Here is a 20,241-nt window from a genome sequence, read left to right as displayed (position 1 = left end):
CCCTCTCTATAGGGACCCCCCCCCCTATGGACACGCCAGTGATGAAGTGTTGAGGAGGTGGGCTTATTCCGCTGTCCCGCCGCGATCTGCAGTGGCCTAAGGCATAAAGCCGACCAAAGTCGTTTCACATCCTCGACGATCCGCCTTGTCAACTCTCCAGCCATGCTTCGTCTGTCGGTATCCCTCCTTGTGCTACTTCTGTGCACGCTGGTGCGTAGCTTCACGCACGCGCCTCGGCACCTCTCTCGTCGAGCACCCAGCACGGCATGCTACTCCCCTCCTCCTCCACCCACTCCCGACCCGAAAAGCTTCGAAGACCTCTGCGGCGAGAAGAGCGACCTCAAGCATCCGTGCTTCGTCCACTGGGCTGGTTCGCTCGACTACGTCAACATCGTTCCCTTCCTTGAGCCAGTTGATGTGCTCAGCGAGATCGTCGTCAAAAACGATGCCCTCACAGAGTTCACCATTCGCAACGCAAGCGATGCATTCATGATCACCTACCGAGACGCTGGTAGGGTCAGCTTTATCTATTCGAACTTTGCTAATGGGTGCTACAATGTTACGCTCGTCCAGGGAGACAGCGAGAATTGGAGGATCTGGTTTGCCGATGACACCGGAAACGACAGAGATGTCGATACGCTCAACCAGCGACTTACCGGCAAGCGCGTCTGCGATAAGTGGGGTCATATCCATGTCAAGGACGATTCGCATTGGTACAATCAGAAGCGCTAGACGAGCATTTGACCGTCATTGCAGCCTCAGAGACGACACCTCCCGACTATACACCTTCATGATCTCCATTCATGTTTTCTCTTTGCATTTGCTTTCGTCCATCGCACTCAGACCGCTTTCGCAATTCCATGCTTCACATTTGCACCCGATCAAGCTCGTTGAGGCACCCAACTCTGTTCGTAACGTGTTCCGTATACTGGTGACGCCCGAGTAGTCGTGAGTGGCGATGCGACTGCTATTTTCGACACCTACAGCACACGGCCACCTCCTTCGAAACGGCATGCTTCAGCGAAACTCACCATCATTCCTCAGCAAAAACGTTGACGGTGTCTTTGATCTGCATGTTTGAGTGGTCAATCAAGCACGCTATGCGGAGATGTCTTCTGATGGGTCTGTGCTGCGTGAATGGTGAGCTAAATCAGCGGTGGCTGAAGAATGAGCATCGGAAATTTGGTGGAGCCGATGCTTAAATCCTTGCTTGCGATACAGCCTTAGTTGTTCTGTCTCAATGTACATGTAGAGACGACCAAGGTGAAGTTACCCAACCAGGTAGCAGCAAGCAGTGGCGCAGGGGACCATGAGACGGCAAGAAGCTTGAGCAACGGACGGGTTCTAGATGCTGATCGATAGCCTCTAGGAGCTTGGTCCTGATCTCAAGCAAAGGGCAGCGTGTTCCAACTTGGGGCGAGGAATGTAGCTATGCGACTGAACTGGTGCACGTGTGATGCATGGCTGCGAATTGCGAAAGGTGGTCTGGGTGGTTTGGTTCGATCTACGGGAGCGAATGCAAAAAGAGGAGATATCTGCCGGTTCATGAAGACTTTCGAATGACAAAGAGAAGCTGCAACTGTGGCGGGCAACAAGGCGAAGATCTGTGAACGAGTGCCTACGAGCGAGGGGGCTTGGGAACCTAGAACTCGTTGCCGTCGTACTTGACATGGAGATGGGCCCACTTTGTGCAGAATTCGACAGGGTCGGGGTTTTCGTTGTGGAGCGTGTCGACTTTGCGCTCCTTGTTGTCCTGATCCGAGACCCAGATCCTCAGAGTAGTGTCCTTGGATCTCGAGACCTGGATCGTATAGCAGCCGGTGTCCTTCTTGTAGTCCTTGTACGAGAGCGTGGCCTGACCATCCCAGGTCAGGCTAAACGGTTTGGTTGGATCACGAATGGTGAAATCTGAGACAGAAAAAACGATCAGCCCCGGTTCAAAATGCCTAAAGATGGGTGAAAGAGCATACCTTCTAGGAAGCCGTTCTTGACCAGGAATACGTCCTTGTCAGGATCGGCTTTGGGGTCGTCGATGGTGGCCACAACGTCTCCCAGGTAGCCGCTCCAGAAGGTGAAGCAGGGCCATTTGGGATCGCCACCCGTGGGAGTGTCGCCATCGCAGTGCTTGCGGTACTCGGCATTGCGAGGAAGCAGCTTGGTGTAAGGAACGCAATTGCGCCGAGCAGGACGAGGAGGAGGAGCCACGACCTGAGGCATCACAACGGCAGCCCGCGCTACCGTAATGAACAGAGCAACGCTCAGCAGCTGGATGTACATCGCAAACATGATGGGTAGTGCTCGATGTAGAGTGATCAAGGTCCGGCTGCAAGCCCTCAGCATCGCGTTTTATGTGGTGCCGCTCGTTCGGAGAGCCTCGTCAGTGGGGCCTAAGATGACCGGTCGAAGTTTCGCAGAAGCCCACATGACTGAAATGAACCAGGTCCGCATTGGTGGTCTCCGTCCCCACCCTTCGTGAGTGGAGATGTGGGTGCAGCCAGAAAGCTCGAGCACGACATGCGTACAAAGGTGAACTAACGAATGCTGCATCCTTCTCAGCATATCCATGCGGTGGCGACCGTCGACCATGATGCAGGGGCGAAGGTGGGGAGCTTCATTTGTATCGCGTCGCCCCATCATGCGAAGGGAACCGATGCGAACCGAGGGGTCTGCATCTTCATCTCGGTGCCACTGGAAGCCTAGAAAAGCCACATCGCTCCACAACGTTCACGGATTTCGACTTTGTATCATGCCGTGGGCACCTTCACTTCGGTGCAGATGCGGGTCTCGACATGTGATAGCCCACCTCGACACAAGGAAGTGAGGCTGAAAAGCAATGCACGGAAAGGACCCGTCAGCCTCTCCTTGCCACAAAGCCCCACCCAGGATCAATCGCCTAAAAAGACCAAGTATCTTCGTTTGTCGCTGGCTTGGACCACACCACACTGCCACTACATCCACCATGAACCCGAGGCTGCGATCTTGTCTGCTTTCCGCGTCCGTCTTGGCGCTGTTCATCGCCAGCGCGTCTGCGCTGAGCGTCAACAAGCGATTCATTGGCGATGAGGCCAACTTCGATACAGTCGAAGCCTGCCAGGTGACGGAGCTACCGATCCGCGGCGCAGAGTACGAAGCCGTGTGCGGAGATAAGAGCGACCCAAAGCATCCATGCTTCACGCACTGGCACGGCGATCTGACGTCGGTGCACATCGCTCCATTCCTAGAGCCCATCGACAACATCCAAGACGGACTCGCGATCAAAGACGACAACAACTTTACGGGTGAGCGCTGCCTTCTACTCCTATTCGTCCTTCAGGCCGACTGACGATTGCTTCGTTGTGGTTCGCTAGACTTTTCGATCAAGGACCCTTCCGTCTCGTACGTGATCACCTACGTGGGACTGGGTGAGGTGCAGTTCATATACTCGAACTACGATCCGAAGACGGGGTGCTACGACATCGCGCTCAGGCGCGGCGGCCGCCAGCAATGGAGGATCCGGTTCTCGAACGACGTTGGAGACGGCTGGGACCTGGACACGAAGAACTACGATTACACTTGGGGCCGGTTCTGCACAAAGTGGGGGCACATCCGCGTTGGCTATTCCGACTATCTCGAATGGGCTCTCTAGCAAGTGCGTCCTGCCAGCCGAGGTCAAGTTTCCAAGCAAAAGCTATGCCCACTGCTTCGCTTCAATCGAGAAAGCATAGTCTGTTCATTCTAGCTCGTCGCGGGTTGATTGGTGATCGTAAAGTGCTTTGTTCGATGAGATGCTGTGGCCGAATTGCTTGACTTGCTGGAGACGACTAGGCTGCAGATGTCCGCCAGCTTGAGCTTCCGGCCATGTGAGCTTGAGGCCTGTCAATCGGCAGCAGAGCGTCACGCCGAGCTGCGCGCGGTGAAGGCGGCCGCGTGAAAGGCAGCGGATTTGCGCACGGGCAGGCAGCATTTTCGGCAACGTTACCGCCCGTAGTTACCGCCCTGCCGCGTTTGCGGGGTAAAGGAGCAGACCTCGCTCGCTCCCCGACTTCTTCCCCACGCACGTCCACGATCTACAGGCTGAGCCCATCGCCAGCTTCGTCGTTCTTCCTGACCACACGCCGAGATATCTCTAGCGCCTCGACTCGCCATGTCGAATTCAAACGCGCCAGCCAGGGCGCCACTGAACGATGCGCTCAAGCGCTCGATGAACCACCGTGTGAAGCCCAACACATTCACGGTGGACGGCATCGTCAACGGCCTCTTCCGTCCGCTGTTCCACTCGCCGACTCTCTCGACCATCGCTACGATCCTGTCGCTCGTCAAGATCCTGGGAGGCGCGAGCAACCTCAAGTTCACACGCGATAGGACCGATCTCAGCCGACGCGAGAAGCTCTCGTCGCTCACGGCCGACTTTGCCGCGGGCTGGGGCGAGAGTTCGAACCGCTTGGCACGCTGGTACCTGATCATCCGGTTGCTCAAGGCGATCAATGCCATCGGCAACCGATTCGTGATCAACCGCGAGCCTCGTCGCCACATTCGATGGCACGACCACGTTGTTGTGATCACGGGTGGCGCGCGAGGAATCGGCGGCCATGTGTGCAAGCTGCTGCGTCAAAAGGGAGCCACGGTGGTGGTGCTCGACCTGCCCGAAAAGTCGGAGCACGGCCTGGAGTCGCTGTACGTCCAGACGGACGTGACGGACATCCAGTCGCTCATCAACGCCAGGAAGGTGGTGGAGGACAAAGTGGGATATGCGACCATGGTGGTGATTGGTGCTGGTATTGCTCGACACTCGTTCCTGCTCGACACGGAGGAGCAGTTTCCCTACGAGATGGCCAAGCAGGTATCCGATGTCAACTTCCACGGCATCATGGCCACGCTCAAGACGTTCGGCGAGCACATGCTGCCCGACGGCGGCGTCAAAGACCGTCCCTTCAAGCAGGCCAAGAATGGCTGGGGTGGTCATATCCTCATCATCGCCTCTGGCGCCGCTTACATTGAGTACGTACATCATCCTCCCCGTTCCCCTGACGAGACCAGAACTGACCTTTTTCGTTCACAATTGCTCCATAGACTGCCTGCGAATGCGGCGTACAATGCATCCAAGGCGGCGGCTGTGTCGCTGCATGCCTCGCTGTCGTCGGAGCTGCACGCGTATCACAAGGTGGACAACGTGCGCAGCTCGGTCATCTGCCCGCTCAAGATCGAGTCCAAGATGACCGAGGGCCGAATGCTCGATACGCACGACCAGTTCCTGCTACCCACGCTCACCATCCCGGAGGCGGCGACCAAGATCGTTGACATCCTCGGGGGCGACAAGAGCAGGGTGGTGTACATCCCTCGAGCCATGTATGTGCTGAGCATGACCAAGGTGTTGCCGCTGTGGTCGGTACGCCTGGTGGGCAAGTTGACCGGAAGCATGGACACGTTCCTGACGTACGCCAAGGAGTTCCGAAACAACGAGGACAACCTGTACCAGAAGTAGCTTCCACATGCACCAAGAGTAGCTTTGCTCGTGTATATATGTCGTCCAAATCATCCAGACAGCAACATGCTCCTGCTATAGATCGTCCTCAGCGTGCGCCATCGGGGTCCAACGATCGGGATTGAGACAGAGGCTGGTCGGAAGAAGAAGCCGGAATTCCCAGCTCGGCGACTACAACCGCCGCGGAGAGCCGTTGGAAAATGGGCCGCAAAGAGCCATTGTATGCACGCTCAACATGCAGTCGGGATTGGGGAGGAAGAAGCCAGAGTCTTTCTTTTGCTCGGCAGGAGGGGAGTTGTCAGAGGCACAGGGGCTGGTCAAAAACTTGGCACCACACCACACCAAAGCTGCTCGGACCAGCCAAAGGGAAGGGCTGCAAGCATGCTGCCGGATGTGGCGAGCCGCCTGCACCTCGTCAACGCATGCTGCCTTTGCATGCCGCGACGCATAAGTTAGACCATCAGAGCGAAGATCGGCAGTCGGGCCTTCCGAGCATCTCTCGTCGGAGCAGCCATCGCCTTTCATAGACAGGAGTCGCATGGGAATGAAGAACGATCGAGATGCCAAGAAGCAGTGTCGGAGCTTCCGAGTAGATTCTCGCCCCACCTTGGCCCTATGAGACCAGCGTGGACCCAAGACGGTCTTTCTGAGACTGCAAACGGGGAGCCTAGCTCAGTCTGGCCTCGATGATCGGATTAGAAGTTGTTTGCTGCCCGGACCTGCGACGAAAAAAAGAGGGCACTCACTGCATTGCCGCAGGCTTTGCTGGAACCTCATGCTGTGCTGTGCAGTGTGGTTTGCGACTTGCAGCAAATGCTGTGCTGTCAAGGTACCAGTGGAAACTCGAAAAAAAGAGACGCGAAGGTGCACCTGCACTGCAGCGGCACGGCACTTGCCCGGCACGTCGCGCGTCTGTGTCAAAGTGGAGACAGCGTGGCGGCCAACTCGACTGAGACAGCAGGGCTGCGTGTCGCGCCGAGTACACAAAGCTCGGTGGACCCTGAGAGGGGCATAGCAGCCCTGCCAAGCGCCGCACCAAGCCCCTTTTGGCTCTGGCTCGCCCATTATTCGGCTCGGCTAGCTCTGAAAACTTTTCCGCACAGCGGTCCGTGTGCTGTAGCGTGAACCGTGCCCGCTAGTCTCGAGAGAGGCCCACACCAAGGTCGCGCGGATGGGTGTGCTTGGGATGAAGCCACGGTGGGATTGCAGCCTTGATTTGAGTGTCGGCGTTGGCCGCTGATCGGCGCGTCCGAGCGTAGGCTGGCGCGTTCGAGTGTTGAAAAGGCACAGCACGGCACAGCAAGGCACAGCGTGGCACCGCTTTGGCTCGGGCGGAAAAGTGGAAAAGAAGGCGGCCCGAGCTGCCAAGGTGTGCTGCGTGTAAGTTGCTGTAAAGTGGATTTCGGGATGGCCGAGATGGGCAGCGCCCAGCGGAGCCCGAGCGATTCCTGCAGTGCAGGGCAGAGCAGAGCAGAGCTGCCTCGCCCTCGCCCTCGCCCTCGCCCTCACCCACACGCCCGCTCGGATGGGGCGCGTTGATGGTGGCCGCCGAGATGCATTGCACCCCTTCACTTCCCCTATCCCTGCGCTCCCGACCTCACCTCGCAGTGTCGCCCACCTCATTCTCAACCCACCACCGCTTCCCGCCCTCGGTCGCTCGCCATCGTCATCGCTGCCGCTCCTTCGTCTCTGTCCCCCACTCCACACCACCAATCCTCCGTCTCTGGCTGCGAACGACCCTCCATCCCTTCTCTCCCCCACCACATCGCTCCATCCGAACCACAGCTCTCCCCCGTCGCCATCGCCTTCGGCGTCGCCGCCTCCCGCTGCTCCGCCCTTCTCCATCCCGGACAAAGCATTCGCTTCGTATCTCACCACCATCGACTCGACAGATACCCGTGCATGCGGCCGGATCCGCCCGCACACTTTGCCTCATCTCGCATAGCAGACAGCCATTACAGCTTTCGTATCAGCCTCTCAAACCATCTATACATCGAGTGACAGCCTCGCCGCACCTCTGCATGCTTCCTCGCCGTACAAGCACCACATAGTCTGTCCGCTTGCAGCGCTATACATTCTCATCCCAGTCGTGGCTCTCGCTCCTCGCTCGCTGGACCGAGTAGAGCACTCGTGCCATCGCTCAACATGGTCTTTGGTCGCTCCGAACAAAATCGTGGCCACGATGGCCTCGATCACGCCGGCCACCACTATGACCCCAACTCGCTCTCCCCATATCAACCCGGTCCGTCCGATCAGTCGTACATCACCGACCCCACACATCCCGACTACGATCCCATGGTCGACCCCAATCTGCAGCTAAAGACGGTGCGCACCGCAGCCGCCTCCATCGCAGAGTCGCACCGCTCAGAGCAACGCAGAGACGACCGGAGAAAGGCAAAGCGCTCCAACAGCCTCTCCCACAAGCTCTTCCGCGGTCGCACACTCCGCAAACAGCAGCAAAAGGGCTCCACCCTCGCACAAATGGTCTCCGAAGAGGCCAAGAAGCGCCGATCCGACGGCGTCTCGGGCTACCAGCCTTACGCTGATACCCCCTTCGCCTCGGCACAGCAGGGCACCGTGCCAGAAGAAGCCACAGCAGACGACACTGCCGCGCATCACGACGATGCCAAAGCCACCCCGGCCGCCGAGTCCGACTCGCAGCCTGCCGGCCCCACCATGCGCAAGATGAAGCCAAAGAAGCGCAGAAAAGTCTACGTCAACCTGCCTCCGCCCCGCTCCCAGCTGCGCAGCAACGGTGATCCGGACGTCGTCTATCCACGCAACAAGGTCCGCACCTCCAAGTACACCGTCGTCACCTTCCTCCCCAGATTCCTCTTCGAGCAGTTCCGCCGCGTCGCCAACATCTACTTCCTCGGCCTCGTCGTCCTCCAGGTCTTCCCCACCTTTGGTGCCACCATCCCTCAGATCGCCATGCTCCCGCTCGTCGCCATCCTCACCATCACCGCCATCAAGGACTCCATCGAGGATCATCGCCGACATGTGCTCGACAACGAGGTCAACAACTCGGCCGTCACCCGTCTCGGCAACTGGCGCAACCTCAACCAGGCAAAAGATCCTCGCTCCTGGTACCAGAAGCTCCTCGGTCTGTCCGGCCGAGGCAGCGGTAAGGTGTCCAAGGGCGTGCGCAAGCTGCGCGAAAAGGAGGACGCCATCGGCATGCGAGAGGTCAGCAGCAGTGGCCGCCGCACCGCCAACCCCGCCACCCAAGAGTTTGGCGCCCGTCCCAACGCGCGCAGCGTTCGCAGCGACAGTCTCGCTAGCTCTCATGCGCTCCACACCATCGCCAGCGAAAGTGAGCGCGACCACCAGAGCTTCTACGGCGCGAGCTACAACTACTCGAACGCCGCGCTCAATCGCGATCTCCACGGCGCCTATGCCGACCCAAACGCAAGCAGCGTTTCCGTCCATCAGCCCCTTCAGCCCAACCAGCAGAATCAGCAGCAGAGCGCAACCACCTTCTTCTCCAATGGCACTGCCGTCGAGGGCGTCGTCGACTACCGCCGACACACGCCCGGGACAGCTCGCTGGGAGCGCACACTGTGGAAAAAGCTCGAGGTCGGCGACGTCGTCCTCCTGCGCGAAGATGAGCAGGTCCCCGCAGACATCGTTGTGCTCAACTCCTCCGACCCGGACGGCAATGCCTACGTCGAGACAAAGAACCTCGACGGCGAGACCAACCTCAAGGTGCGCAAGTCTCTCAAGGCCACCATGGGCATCCAGTCCGAGGAGGACCTCGAGCACGCCCGCTTCGTCATCGACTCTGAGGCGCCCCACGCCAACCTGTACAGCTACAACGGCCTGCTCCAGTACACCGCCAGCGAGGCCACCAAGGAGGGCGACTTCACCGACACGCTCGAATCGCTGCCGCCCGACAGCAGCGCCTACGCCGCCATCGAAGCTCGCACGCGCCGCGTCGAGCCCATCACCATCAACGAGCTCCTCCTCCGAGGTTGCGCCCTGCGCAACACCGAGTGGGTCATCGGCGTCGTCGTCTTCACCGGCGAGGACACCAAGATCATGCTCAACTCGGGCGAGACGCCCTCCAAGCGCTCCAAGGTCGAGAAGGAGACCAATTTCAACGTCATCGTCAACTTTGTCATCCTCATGATCCTCTGCAGCATCTGCGCCGTCATTGGCGGCCTCCGTCTCAGCCGCACCAACACCAGTCGCGCCTACTATGAGATCGGCGCAGAGCTCAGCTCCAGCAACATTGTCAACGCGCTCGTCATCTTTGGCTCCTGCCTCGTCGTCTTCCAGAACATCGTCCCCATCTCGCTCTACATCTCCATCGAGATCGTCAAGACCATCCAGGCTTTCTTCATCTACCAAGATATCGAGATGTACTACGCTCCGCTCGACTACCCCTGCGTGCCCAAGACGTGGAACATCTCGGACGACTTGGGACAGATCGAGTACATCTTCTCGGACAAGACCGGCACCCTCACGCAGAACGTCATGGAGTTCAAAAAGTGCTCCGTCAACGGCGTCTCCTACGGCGACGGCATCACCGAGGCCATGATCGGCGCCATGAAGCGCGAGGGCAAGGACACCTCCGGCTTCAGCGCGGAGAGGCAAGAGGCAGAGCTCGCCGAGTCCAAGAAGCGCATGGTGGACATCATGAAGCGCGCCTTCAAGAACCGATACCTTCGCGCCGACAAGATGACGCTCATCTCGCCTCCCATGGCCGAAACCTTGGCTGCAAGCTCGACGGATCCGCAGCGCAAGAACGTCGTCACCTTCTTCCGCGCACTGGCGCTCTGCCACACCGCCCTCGCCGACCGCCCTGACGGCAACGACCCGTACACCCTCGAGTACAAGGCCGAGTCGCCCGACGAGGCTGCGCTGGTGGCAGCAGCGCGTGACGCTGGCGCCGTGTTCATCGCCAAGAACAACAACACCATCGACATCGAGGTGCTGGGCCAGCCAGAACAGTACACGCCTCTCAAGGTGCTCGAGTTCAACAGTACGCGAAAGAGGATGTCGATCATCGTGCGCGAGCCTGATGGCCGCATCCTCATGATCACCAAGGGTGCCGACTCGGTCATTTACCAGCGCCTGCGTCGCGATCATCCCGAAGAGCTCAAGCAGGCCACCTTCCGCGACCTCGAGGCGTTTGCCAACGCTGGACTCCGAACGCTCTGCATTGCCTACCGCTACTTGGACGAAGCCGAGTATGTCGAGTGGGCACGCATCCACGACGAGGCCAGCGCCAGCCTCACGGACCGAGACGACGCCATCGACGAGGCCAACGAGAAGATCGAAGTCGACCTCACGCTGCTGGGCGCCACCGCGCTTGAAGACAAGCTGCAGGTTGGCGTGCCCGAGGCCATCGAGACGCTTCATCGCGCCGGCATCAAGCTCTGGATCTTGACGGGTGACAAGCTGCAGACGGCCATCGAGATCGGCTTCAGTTGCAATCTGCTCACGTCGGACATGGAGATCATGATCATTTCTGCGGATCACGAGACCGGAACCCGCGCCCAACTCGAGGCTGCTTGCAACAAGATCGCCGCTGCTGGACGTCCCGTCGTTGTGGAAGAGCCCGCGAAGCGTCCAGGCGGCAAAGTGCGCAAGAACCGACTCACTGTGGCGCGCACCGAGCAGGCACCCAAGGACGGCTTTGCGGTTGTCATCGACGGCGAGACGCTGCGCTATGCGCTCGACACGAGTCTGCGACCGCTCTTCCTGGCGCTCACCACCCAGTGTGAGGCAGTGGTCTGTTGCCGTGTCTCGCCTGCGCAGAAGGCTTTGACCGTCAAGCTCGTCAAGGACGGCAAAAACGCCATGACGCTCGCCATCGGTGACGGTGCCAACGACGTCGCCATGATCCAGGAGGCTCACTGCGGTGTCGGCATCGCCGGCCTCGAGGGTGCTCAGGCATCAATGAGCGCCGATTACGCCATCGGCCAGTTCCGCTTCCTCACACGCCTGCTGCTGGTGCACGGTCAGCTGTGCTACCACCGCATCTCGGATCTGCACAAGGTCTTCTTTTACAAAAACATCATCTGGACGTCGATCCTCTTCTTCTACCAGATCGACTCGGACTTCACCGGCTCATACATCTTTGACTACACCTACATCCTGCTGTACAACCTCGTCTTCAGCTCGCTCTGCGTCATTGTCATCGGTGCGCTCGACCAGGTGGTCAACATCAAGGCTCTCCTCGCTTTCCCGCAGACGTACAAGCGCGGCATCCAAGGCGCAGAGTACACCAAGCCGCTCTTCTACATGAGCATGCTCGACGCTGCCTTCCAAGGCGCTGTCTGCTACTTTATTCCGTGGTGGTTCTACACCTACGGGCCCATGGTGGGCAGCGATGGCCAGGATATGGGCGGTCTCTCCATGTTCGGAACCTCGATCGCCGCGGCCGCCGTCACGACGGCAAACCTGTACGCTGGTCTCATCGCCAAGCACTGGACGGGCATGTTCTGGGCGGTGGAGATCATCTCGCTGCTCAGCGTCTACGCGTGGACTCTGGTGTACTCGGCGTTCCCGGTCTTTGCCTTCCAAAACGTCGGCTTCTGGCTCGTGCAGACGATCAACTTTTGGGCCGCCATCCTTCTCACCACCGTTGTCTCGCTGTTGCCCCGCTTCTTCCTCCGTGCGTGGCGCTCCTCGTTCAATCCGAACGAGCACGACATTCTTCGTGAGGCGTGGACGCGAGGTGACCTGAAGGACCAGCTTGGCATCCCGCATCACAGCAAGAAGAAGGCAAGGCGTGCGGCAGCCCATGCGTCCGGAAGAGGCGGATACGACGACAGCGGAATGGACGACTCCTTCACGGACAAGAGGAGGGATCGTGACATCGAAGGCCAGAGCGATACGCTCTTCTACGAGGCAAAGCGATCCACGGAGCGTCAACGTCGCGAGAAGCGCTTCAACGGTCTCTCGGCCGTCGGTGAGGAGGATAATGCCTCGGAGACGTCGGCCGACCCCCTGTCCGGAGGCAATTACGACGAGCGCCATGCACATGGTAATATGGCTGGCTTTGGTTCAAGGTTGCAAAGCCCGATGCATGCTGGCGATCAGCTCGCTTACGACCGCAACAATGGTGCCGTCTCGGGTCTGTCCTTCTACGATCCGGATGCGCTGCCTCAGAACGCAGATGGTCCGAGTCCTGCTGCGCTGCAGAGCTACTACGAGCAAGGTTACGATCCGCAGAGGACGCCGCGCGTTGGCGTTCCGATGATCCAGGTGCAGCGAGCGTCGGCTGCGATGAATTCAGGCAACGCCGCGCCGTACGGAGGACACGGGCCGATCCGGCAAGCTTCTAATGACAGCTTCAACCGTGCATTTGATGACGAGTTTGGCGCCGAGTATGACACGAGCGGAAGCCCGTATCCAGCTGCGAGCGGCTACGGGTACGCGCCCGCGGGGTCGAGGTCGGTCTCGGGCTCGAGCTATGCCTCTACAGCCACGCACACCCAGGTGCATCCGAGCATGCCGCGCAGCACGACTCACCAGGCCCCGGCGGCGGCATCGCACGAGGCGGAGTCAACGTCGCAGCCGACAACACCAGTCAAGTCGGCAGGTGCTCGGTACCACGACCGCTTCAAGACTCCGTCTCCTCCGCAGGCGACGCCGCACTTCAACGACGCCATGGTGCCTTCGGCATCCGAACAGAGTCTGGGCGTGGGCAGCGTCGCGACGCGAACGGGCGGTGGCCATTCGCACGAGCATTCTGGAGCGTCGCATGTGTCGTGGCACACGGCTCAGGGGTCGGAGCACAACGGCACGGATCCGCTGCAACGGCAGCACGAGCGCATGGCCTCGGACGCGTCCAAGTTCACAGCCCTCTGATGCGTGCTCGTGCGACCATGCGGCCTCGCCTTCATTCGCATCTCCCTTTTTTATGACTGCAACGGACCTTTTTTTCTAACGCTTTCCGTCTCATGTAACCAAGTGGCTTGTCGGCATCGATAGATTCATTTTCATCAGTGCGTGCGTTTATGAACTGCAGGTTTCTGACGATGCATCACTGAGTGTGGGACCGTGACAAAGGCGAGAGTCGGTGAGGTGTTTAGATTGGGCATGTGCTGTGATGCCAAGCATGAGAAAAGCGGATGCAAATGAAGGAAAGCGCCAAGCGTGAGTGCACGGTGAGTCGAGTATTTGCTCGAGCTTTGTGTATATAAGTGCTGTCTTGTGAGAGGATCCGATAGATTGTAGAATGTACATCTCAACAACATGTTGTTGGTCTTGATTCTGGTGATGGTTGTTGGGGTTGTAGCGCCTCTTTCTGCACGGGAGGCGTATGAAGCCAAGTATCGTGCTGTTGTTACGCCACTTTCGCTATACCTTGCGCATCCACCTGTGCTTGCGCCGGTGACACCGTCTAGATCACGTAGTCAGGCGACTTTGATGCGGGGCTACATGCATGCGCTCTTCAACCACCAAGCGTACATCCACCCTGACGCCGATAATCGTCTTGCTGCACTTCACATTCGAACCATCACCACTCTTACACACGAAGCCGAACCCCGTGCGAGAGACTACCAGAGTAAGTCACCCCCCCCCCCCCCCTCCCCATACTTGTTTGGAGATGGAAGCTGACAAGGGTTGAGAGCAGCGGGCTTGGTTGCGGTTTTCGAGGAGGCAGCAAATCAAGCGAAGGGGGAGATTCAGGTGGCGCTGCATCCAAGCAATGTCCGTGCACAACACATTCAGGCAGTAGAAAAGCTACAGGAAGAAGTCAACCGTGTCTTGGACGTGCTCAAGACAGAGGGCAATGTAGACCTCGTGACGAACAAGCTGGATATACACGAGAAGGCGAGGTTTATAAAGGCGTATGATGTGCTCAAGGCAGAAACGAAGCTGCTCAAAAAAGCTGCCAAACTTGCGACCAAATTTCCAAGCCTGTAGCTATCAGGCATTCTCGAGTCTGTCGACCAGCACTCACACTTCAGACTGACACTTCAGACTGTCAGGTGTCGCCGCAATTGGCATCTTCTTGGCGATGCTCTTTATCCGATCTCTTCCTGTGTGGGTGCAGCAGGGTTGCCACGGTGGCTCTTGCGACGTGTGGCTTGAAAGCTCGACTCGACGTGACAGGAGGAGCAGTGGGGCCGGAGGGTAATGTGGCGGGATACTCATGAGGCGTGACTAGCCAACATCAGCGAGACCAGTTCGGTCGTTTCCTCTTTTCGACTCGTATGGGTCGTTGCGTCGGACCACATTCGTCGCTTGCATATGCGGGTCTCTTCATTCACATTTCACAGAACAGCCTCGTCCTTGCAACGGGTCAACCTCGTCGTGTTGTCATCTAGTCTGTGGGCCTCTGAGCTTCCTGTGCAGCCACCAACATCGTCATCATCATACCGTATGAGATCATGCCTTCGGAAAGGAGCACAGTTGTCTGGCTTGCTTTCCTTCGGATGTGGGACTCAAAGTGCACCAACCTATGTACAGTAGCTACCGTACAGATCCATGAAGAGCGAGATCCTTGGCCGCGAGCTCCACTGAAGAATGACTGGGGGTGACGAGGAGCTTGCTGATTAGCTCCCTGACGATCTTGGCCACCTAAGTGCTTAGCTCGATGGATTCGTCATAAACAAATAAGATCTGGTGCGCATGCGAGGTCGAGTCGGTGCAAATTGAGTCCCGAATATGAAGCGATGCAAAAGATGGAGTGCAACGACGCACACATATATACTCAAAAAGAGGGTAAAGGGCGGGCGTTGGGTGCGTGCTAGACCATGCACGAAGCACGGACACGCGTGCAACGGAATCCCGTCCCTTGCAACATGAACGAGTCATACCCACCGCAATTGGTGGATCTCCGAGGCCAGCTGGGCAACACGTGTCGATGCTACGTGTGTGCAACGGGCTCCTCGCTTTCTCAGATGGCGCCGCCGGCTGATCGTCCGCCGATCTTCCGTATTAAAGCGGGGCAAAGCAGGCTACCGTTCTAGGAAACAATCAGCACCGCAAGCTATCGATATGCTGTTCTTTGCCTGCTTCTTGCTTTTTGCCGTTGGCGCTCTAGCTGGCGGTAGTTCTTCCCGACCAAGCCCGGACGTTGTGCGCTCGTACCGCAACTTGCACCGCGAGCTGCTTGCGCCCATCAATCTTTACAGTCCTCAGCCACAGACAATCGCACCTCTCGGTCCCCCCTGGAAGGGTCGCAACAAACTTGCAAACATGCAGAACTACATCCGAAACGTGTACAACCACGAAGCCTACATTGACCCCGAAGCAGGCGCTGTTCTGACCCGTCTGCGCGGCAACATGCAGTGGATTCTCAACAATCGCAACCATCCCCGCATCGGGGACTACCAACGTAAGCCATGATCTTGTGCTCCCTTTGATTGATCGAGTCGCTCTTATAGCATGCGCTAATGAGCGGCGTGTTCTTCATTTACAGGTAGCCTCGTTGCTGTTATGGAAGAGGCAAGCGCGCAGGCCAAGCACGATATGCAGAATGGTCTGCACCCGGTCAATGTACGCGCGCAGCATCTCGATCCCATCCGCTCCCTGTCGAACAAGGTTAGCGGTGTCGTGGACCTCTTCGGCGAAGGTAGATCCGAACTCATGAACAGTCACCTCGGACAGGCCGAACGTGATCGCTTCGCAAACGCTTTCGAAGTGCTCTTTTCCGAGAAACACCTGCTCAGCTCGGCCACCCGACTCGCTACAACCGTCCCTCGTCTCCACTAGCCCGTACGCTACACCCTTGCATCCCTCATGCAGTCTTTTATGTCTGTGACATAAAGACTGCAAGCGTACCCGTGCCACAGTCATTTCCTTGCGTGTCACTTTGCCGGCTAACGCTGAGCGTGTCCTTTCCGTCATTCGTAGACCGCATCAGATCTCTTTCGCAATTCACTATCATACATCACACTTGCTCCAAGCCAAGCTCGTGCCTGCATTGAATGATGTTCACAGTTGCACTCAATCGAGCTCGGTTTCTTTGCCAATACTCGCAGGCTCTCCGTGATGTCAAGCAGCTGGACTGCAGCATCTTCAACTCCTCCTTGATGTCTCAGTGATGCCTCCATGCAAAGATCTCGACTTTGGTAAGACGAAAAATGCTCGTTTTCATAGCCTGTCAAGCTCTGGTCCTGATCTTGAGAGAAAGTGTCTTTGACTCGGAGCGAGCCACGGTGATGGTGGGCAGGAGTTGCGACATGAATCTTCATTCTACTGCGATATCGGTGGGGTGTGACTATGATATCGCCCATGTTGGGGTGCAGCTACCAACTTGATCTGTCGCAAGTACGATGCATCGCTGTGAATTGCGAAAGTGGTCTCGTCTGATCTACGAAAACGAATGCAAAAGAGGATTGGTGATCTTTATCTGTGTACAACGTTCAAGGTTGTGACAATTGTGCTGCCGAATGGTGGCTTGACGCTCCATACAGAACGACGAGGGTGACAGAGGTCAAACTGTAGCAACGTAGCGGCGGGTGAGATGTGATCGCCAGGGGTTGATCCGAGTCGACATCAACGGGCTTGCCTGGTCGTGGGTCGTAAGTTTCAGAGGCAACGGAGCTGACCATGAAGCTCAAACCCGTGCGCAACGGGATGCTAGTACCCCCAAACGATGCTACGCGCCCAACGGCGCTCTTCAGTATCTATAAAATAAGCAGCGCCACCGGGCAGGAGTCGACCTGATCTGTATTCCTCGCTCCAGTCTATAGCCTTCATCTGAACCCAACTTACCGATCGATATGTTGTTCTTTGCTTGGTTCCTACTCTTTGCTGGCAGCGTTCTCGCTGGTGGTGGGGGGTCCAGGAGCCGTGGAGGCGGCGGCGGAAACGCGTTGCGCGCGTACACGAACCTGCACCGCTCGCTGCTCGAGCCTATTGGCTTGTACAATCCTCGTCCGCAGATTGTTGCGCCGATCAGTCCGCCCTTCCAGAGTCGCAACAGGGTTGCCGACATGCAGAACTATCTGCGCAATCTGTACAACCATGAAGCCTACATCGATCCCGAGTCAGGCTCTGTTCTAGATCGTCTGCGTGGCAACATGAATTGGATCCTCAACCACCCTAATGATCCTCGCATCAGAGACTACCAGCGTAAGCCCATGCTCGCTCTCGCTCGAATCGGCTCCGCTTGGAGGGGACATACTAAATGATGGTGCGATCTATGATTCTTCAGGTGGACTTATTTCGGTGATGGAGGAGGCCAGCGGACATGCCAGATTCGAGATGCAGAATGCCCTGCATCCTGTCAACGTCCGCGCGCAGCATGCCGTGCCCATCCGTGCGCTCGGGACCAAGGTCGGCAGTGTCACCAGCGTGATCCAGGCTGGTTCGAACTCGAACCAGCTGACGAGCCACCTCGAACAGGCCGACCAGGACCGGTTTGCCAACGCATTCGAAGTGCTGTTTTCCGAGAAACAGCTGCTCAACGCCGCAGAGCGTCACGCTACGAGCATCCCCCGCCTCTAGCCCTGAGCCTCAATCGCTTGCCTATCTCCCATTCGACCCACTGTGATCTTGACATACTTCCGACTGCACCTTGAAATGCGACATTGATTGTCTGCAACCTCCGCAGTTCATACACCCATAATGCACGTCAAAAATGACGGGTTGCCTGAGAAGATTGCGGGACCCGACCATGCTTGACAACACATGCATTGTGACCTAGATATTCCCGTAGCGGGGATCTGGAGGGGCCAAGAGACAATTGAGCTCATTACAGCACCGCAAGGAAGTATCACTCAATGGTGCTTGTCGACGTCGCTTCGGCTGAGGATAAAGAGAAGACCGAACCGATTGCGTGGTGTTCCTAGCTTTCGATCTCTACAAGCGTCGTGGTATAAGACTGGCCTGAATTGGAAGGGTTCAGCATCTGCACGCACCACATCCAACAGCTGTTAAGATGATTTTCGTCCTCGTTCTGTCGATTCTGATCATTGGTACGGTGGTAGCGCCGCACCCTAACCAGGGCATTTCGGGGCTACCCATGAACCAAGACGTGTACAACACTGCGTACTTTCACAGGCTTTCGCAGGTTCACGCGTACGTGGGTACCCCTTCCATCACTGCTCCCCTTTCGCCTCCTTGGCCCGAGCATGAACAGACCTGGCAGATGCAGCGCTACGTCAACCTGCTGCACCAGCACGACGCCTACATCGACCCCGAGGCTGGCCGACATCTGGACCGTCTGCGCAAAAACGCTATTTGGCTGTACAATCACCGAGACAGCTCGCGCATCTCAGCACACCAACGTAAGCTCCCTCCCCATTTCACCCTGACTCGTTTCCCTTTGGTCGTGGCAGAAAAACTGACGCGCGGTTTGTGTTAGGCTCCTTTGTGGCGGCCATGGAGGAGGCGGGCGAACAGGCCAGACAGGACCTGCAGGCTGCACTGCATCCCGTCAATGTGCGTGCTCAGCATGTCGAACCCCTACGCAGCCTCGCGAACAAGCTCACCACCACCCTCAACGCGATCGAGGGCGATCTACTGAACCATCTCGCCTCCGGGCTGAGCGTGGACGAATGGACGAGATTGAACTATGCGCACTTGCTGCTCAAGACCGAAAGGGACATGCTCATCCTCGCTGCCGACAGGTACGCCACTCGCCTGCCGCGCCTTGGTCTGTAAGCAGCCAATCTTCATTTATACTTCCCCCTTGGCCTTGAGCCAGCCAAAGACCCCCATTTATGCTCCGTCGTTAGTCCGTACCCAATCGTTCCCCGTTCAAACCTCCTCTTTCCTCGCTCACCAGCCAATCTCTATCCATACTTCCACATATTGCTTTGATTCTTCGCACGCTGTGTAAGAAAGCGACGTATTGGCACGATTCGAGACACAGGATGGGAAGAGTAGCGAGTAGAAAGTCGGACAGTGTTGATGACAGGCTGATGGTGTTTAGCAAGCAGACGAGAGGAGCAACGTATTCAGGGGGGAGAGTGTGGGCGAGAAAGAGTGTGTKTGTGTGTGTGTTGGCTGGTGCGGAGGTGTTCAATAGCACAGGCGTTCAAGGCCATCAGCCTTCAACCTTTCATATCCGGTCTGGAGTCAATCACTGTTCCGTATTAGCGCCAATATGATGGTGGTGGGCTCAATGTGAGGCCCCCCTGCGTCGTCCGCCGGCGCATCCAATAGGCACCAATGCGAACCGTCCCGTTCAACCAGTCTCATGCTCACACGATCAGTGAAAATGTGTGGCTCGCACGATGAATGACAATGTGTCGAATGTGTTGCAACAGCTAGTTGCAGGGGCAATGCAGCGAGGCTGGCAGGTTCATGACGGAGCTTGGCATCGCGGCGCCCTCCCGTGGCGCAGCAACCGCAATGCCACTGGTCGTCAACGAGTCACACAGCGCACCAAGCCCCGATCCTTTCTCATCCAACTTGAGTCTGAACTGTCGCAGACTGTCGTATAAAAACGGCTCCACGTTCAGCACGGGATTGGCTCGACCCCCAACATCCGCCTGCACCTTCAGCCAGCATCCAGAAGCATCTTTCCGACAGAATGAATCTGATTGTCGCGTTCTTCTTGCTGCTCGTTGCTGGGGCGATGGGCCAGATGAGCGCGAATCTGCAGATGTATTCGTCGGCGCTCGCACCTGTGCAGGCATACGTGGCGAGCCCGCACGTCATAGCGCCCGTCTCTCCACCGTGGCCACTCAACAACCCGACGGCAGCGATGCAGCGCTACCTCGGCGCGCTGTCGAATCTTGACGGCTACATCAGCCCCGATGCTGGTGCGCACCTCCAGAGCGTCCGCAACAACGTTCGTACCGTCGTCGAGCACGCTAACAGTCCCAATGCCCGTGCCTACCAGCGTAAGCCTGCCCGCCGCC

At 57.7% G+C, this 20,241-nt stretch overlaps 8 protein-coding genes across 8 annotated transcripts in view; 7 read left to right on the top strand and 1 right to left on the bottom strand.

Annotated features, from left to right (window-relative positions):
* Positions 1 to 732, top strand: part of PAN0_006d2975 (DAO-domain-containing protein) — a gene marked incomplete at both ends in the record, with an annotated part of 2,590 nt that extends 1,858 nt beyond the window's left edge. The window contains one exon of the mRNA XM_014801617.1: positions 93 to 732. Coding sequence (XP_014657103.1) covers positions 93 to 732 — 640 coding nt within the window. The remainder of the gene's footprint in view (positions 1 to 92) is intronic.
* Positions 733 to 1,642: 910 nt separating this feature from the next.
* Positions 1,643 to 2,286, bottom strand: PAN0_006c2974 (uncharacterized protein; the record flags this gene model as incomplete). The annotated part of the gene is made up of 2 exons (XM_014801616.1): positions 1,643 to 1,908; positions 1,971 to 2,286. The coding sequence occupies 2 exons, from the start codon at positions 2,284 to 2,286 to the stop codon at positions 1,643 to 1,645; spliced, it is 582 nt and encodes a 193-aa protein (XP_014657102.1).
* Positions 2,287 to 2,959: 673 nt separating this feature from the next.
* On the top strand, positions 2,960 to 3,625 carry PAN0_006d2973 (uncharacterized protein; the record flags this gene model as incomplete). The annotated part of the gene is made up of 2 exons (XM_014801615.1): positions 2,960 to 3,278; positions 3,348 to 3,625. The coding sequence occupies 2 exons, from the start codon at positions 2,960 to 2,962 to the stop codon at positions 3,623 to 3,625; spliced, it is 597 nt and encodes a 198-aa protein (XP_014657101.1).
* Positions 3,626 to 4,123: 498 nt separating this feature from the next.
* On the top strand, positions 4,124 to 5,461 carry PAN0_006d2972 (short-chain dehydrogenase/reductase-like protein; the record flags this gene model as incomplete). Its single annotated transcript, XM_014801614.1, has 1 exon — positions 4,124 to 5,461. One exon carries the CDS (start codon positions 4,124 to 4,126, stop codon positions 5,459 to 5,461), a length of 1,338 nt encoding a protein of 445 aa, XP_014657100.1.
* A 1,525-nt stretch (positions 5,462 to 6,986) lies between these two features.
* PAN0_006d2971 (phospholipid-transporting ATPase 1) lies at positions 6,987 to 13,282 on the top strand (the record flags this gene model as incomplete). Its single annotated transcript, XM_014801613.1, has 2 exons — positions 6,987 to 7,327; positions 7,549 to 13,282. The coding sequence occupies 2 exons, from the start codon at positions 6,987 to 6,989 to the stop codon at positions 13,280 to 13,282; spliced, it is 6,075 nt and encodes a 2,024-aa protein (XP_014657099.1).
* Positions 13,283 to 15,421: 2,139 nt separating this feature from the next.
* Positions 15,422 to 16,138, top strand: PAN0_006d2970 (uncharacterized protein; the record flags this gene model as incomplete). Its single annotated transcript, XM_014801612.1, has 2 exons — positions 15,422 to 15,761; positions 15,846 to 16,138. 2 exons carry the CDS (start codon positions 15,422 to 15,424, stop codon positions 16,136 to 16,138), a joined length of 633 nt encoding a protein of 210 aa, XP_014657098.1.
* Positions 16,139 to 17,151: 1,013 nt separating this feature from the next.
* Positions 17,152 to 17,878, top strand: PAN0_006d2969 (uncharacterized protein; the record flags this gene model as incomplete). The annotated part of the gene is made up of 2 exons (XM_014801611.1): positions 17,152 to 17,503; positions 17,586 to 17,878. 2 exons carry the CDS (start codon positions 17,152 to 17,154, stop codon positions 17,876 to 17,878), a joined length of 645 nt encoding a protein of 214 aa, XP_014657097.1.
* A 433-nt stretch (positions 17,879 to 18,311) lies between these two features.
* Positions 18,312 to 20,241, top strand: part of PAN0_006d2968 (uncharacterized protein) — a gene marked incomplete at both ends in the record, with an annotated part of 2,394 nt that continues 464 nt past the window's right edge. The window contains 4 exons of the mRNA XM_014801610.1: positions 18,312 to 18,660; positions 18,738 to 19,002; positions 19,722 to 19,741; positions 19,840 to 20,223. Of these exons, the coding sequence (XP_014657096.1) occupies positions 18,312 to 18,660; positions 18,738 to 19,002; positions 19,722 to 19,741; positions 19,840 to 20,223 (1,018 nt within the window). The remainder of the gene's footprint in view (positions 18,661 to 18,737; positions 19,003 to 19,721; positions 19,742 to 19,839; positions 20,224 to 20,241) is intronic.

Source organism: Moesziomyces antarcticus (genome assembly GCF_000747765.1).
Source record: "Moesziomyces antarcticus DNA, scaffold: scaffold_v10006, strain JCM 10317, whole genome shotgun sequence".
NCBI classification, from domain to species: domain Eukaryota; kingdom Fungi; phylum Basidiomycota; class Ustilaginomycetes; order Ustilaginales; family Ustilaginaceae; genus Moesziomyces; species Moesziomyces antarcticus.
The sequence above is the reverse complement of the archived record's forward strand: the minus strand, read 5'-3'. Positions and strand labels throughout refer to the sequence as shown.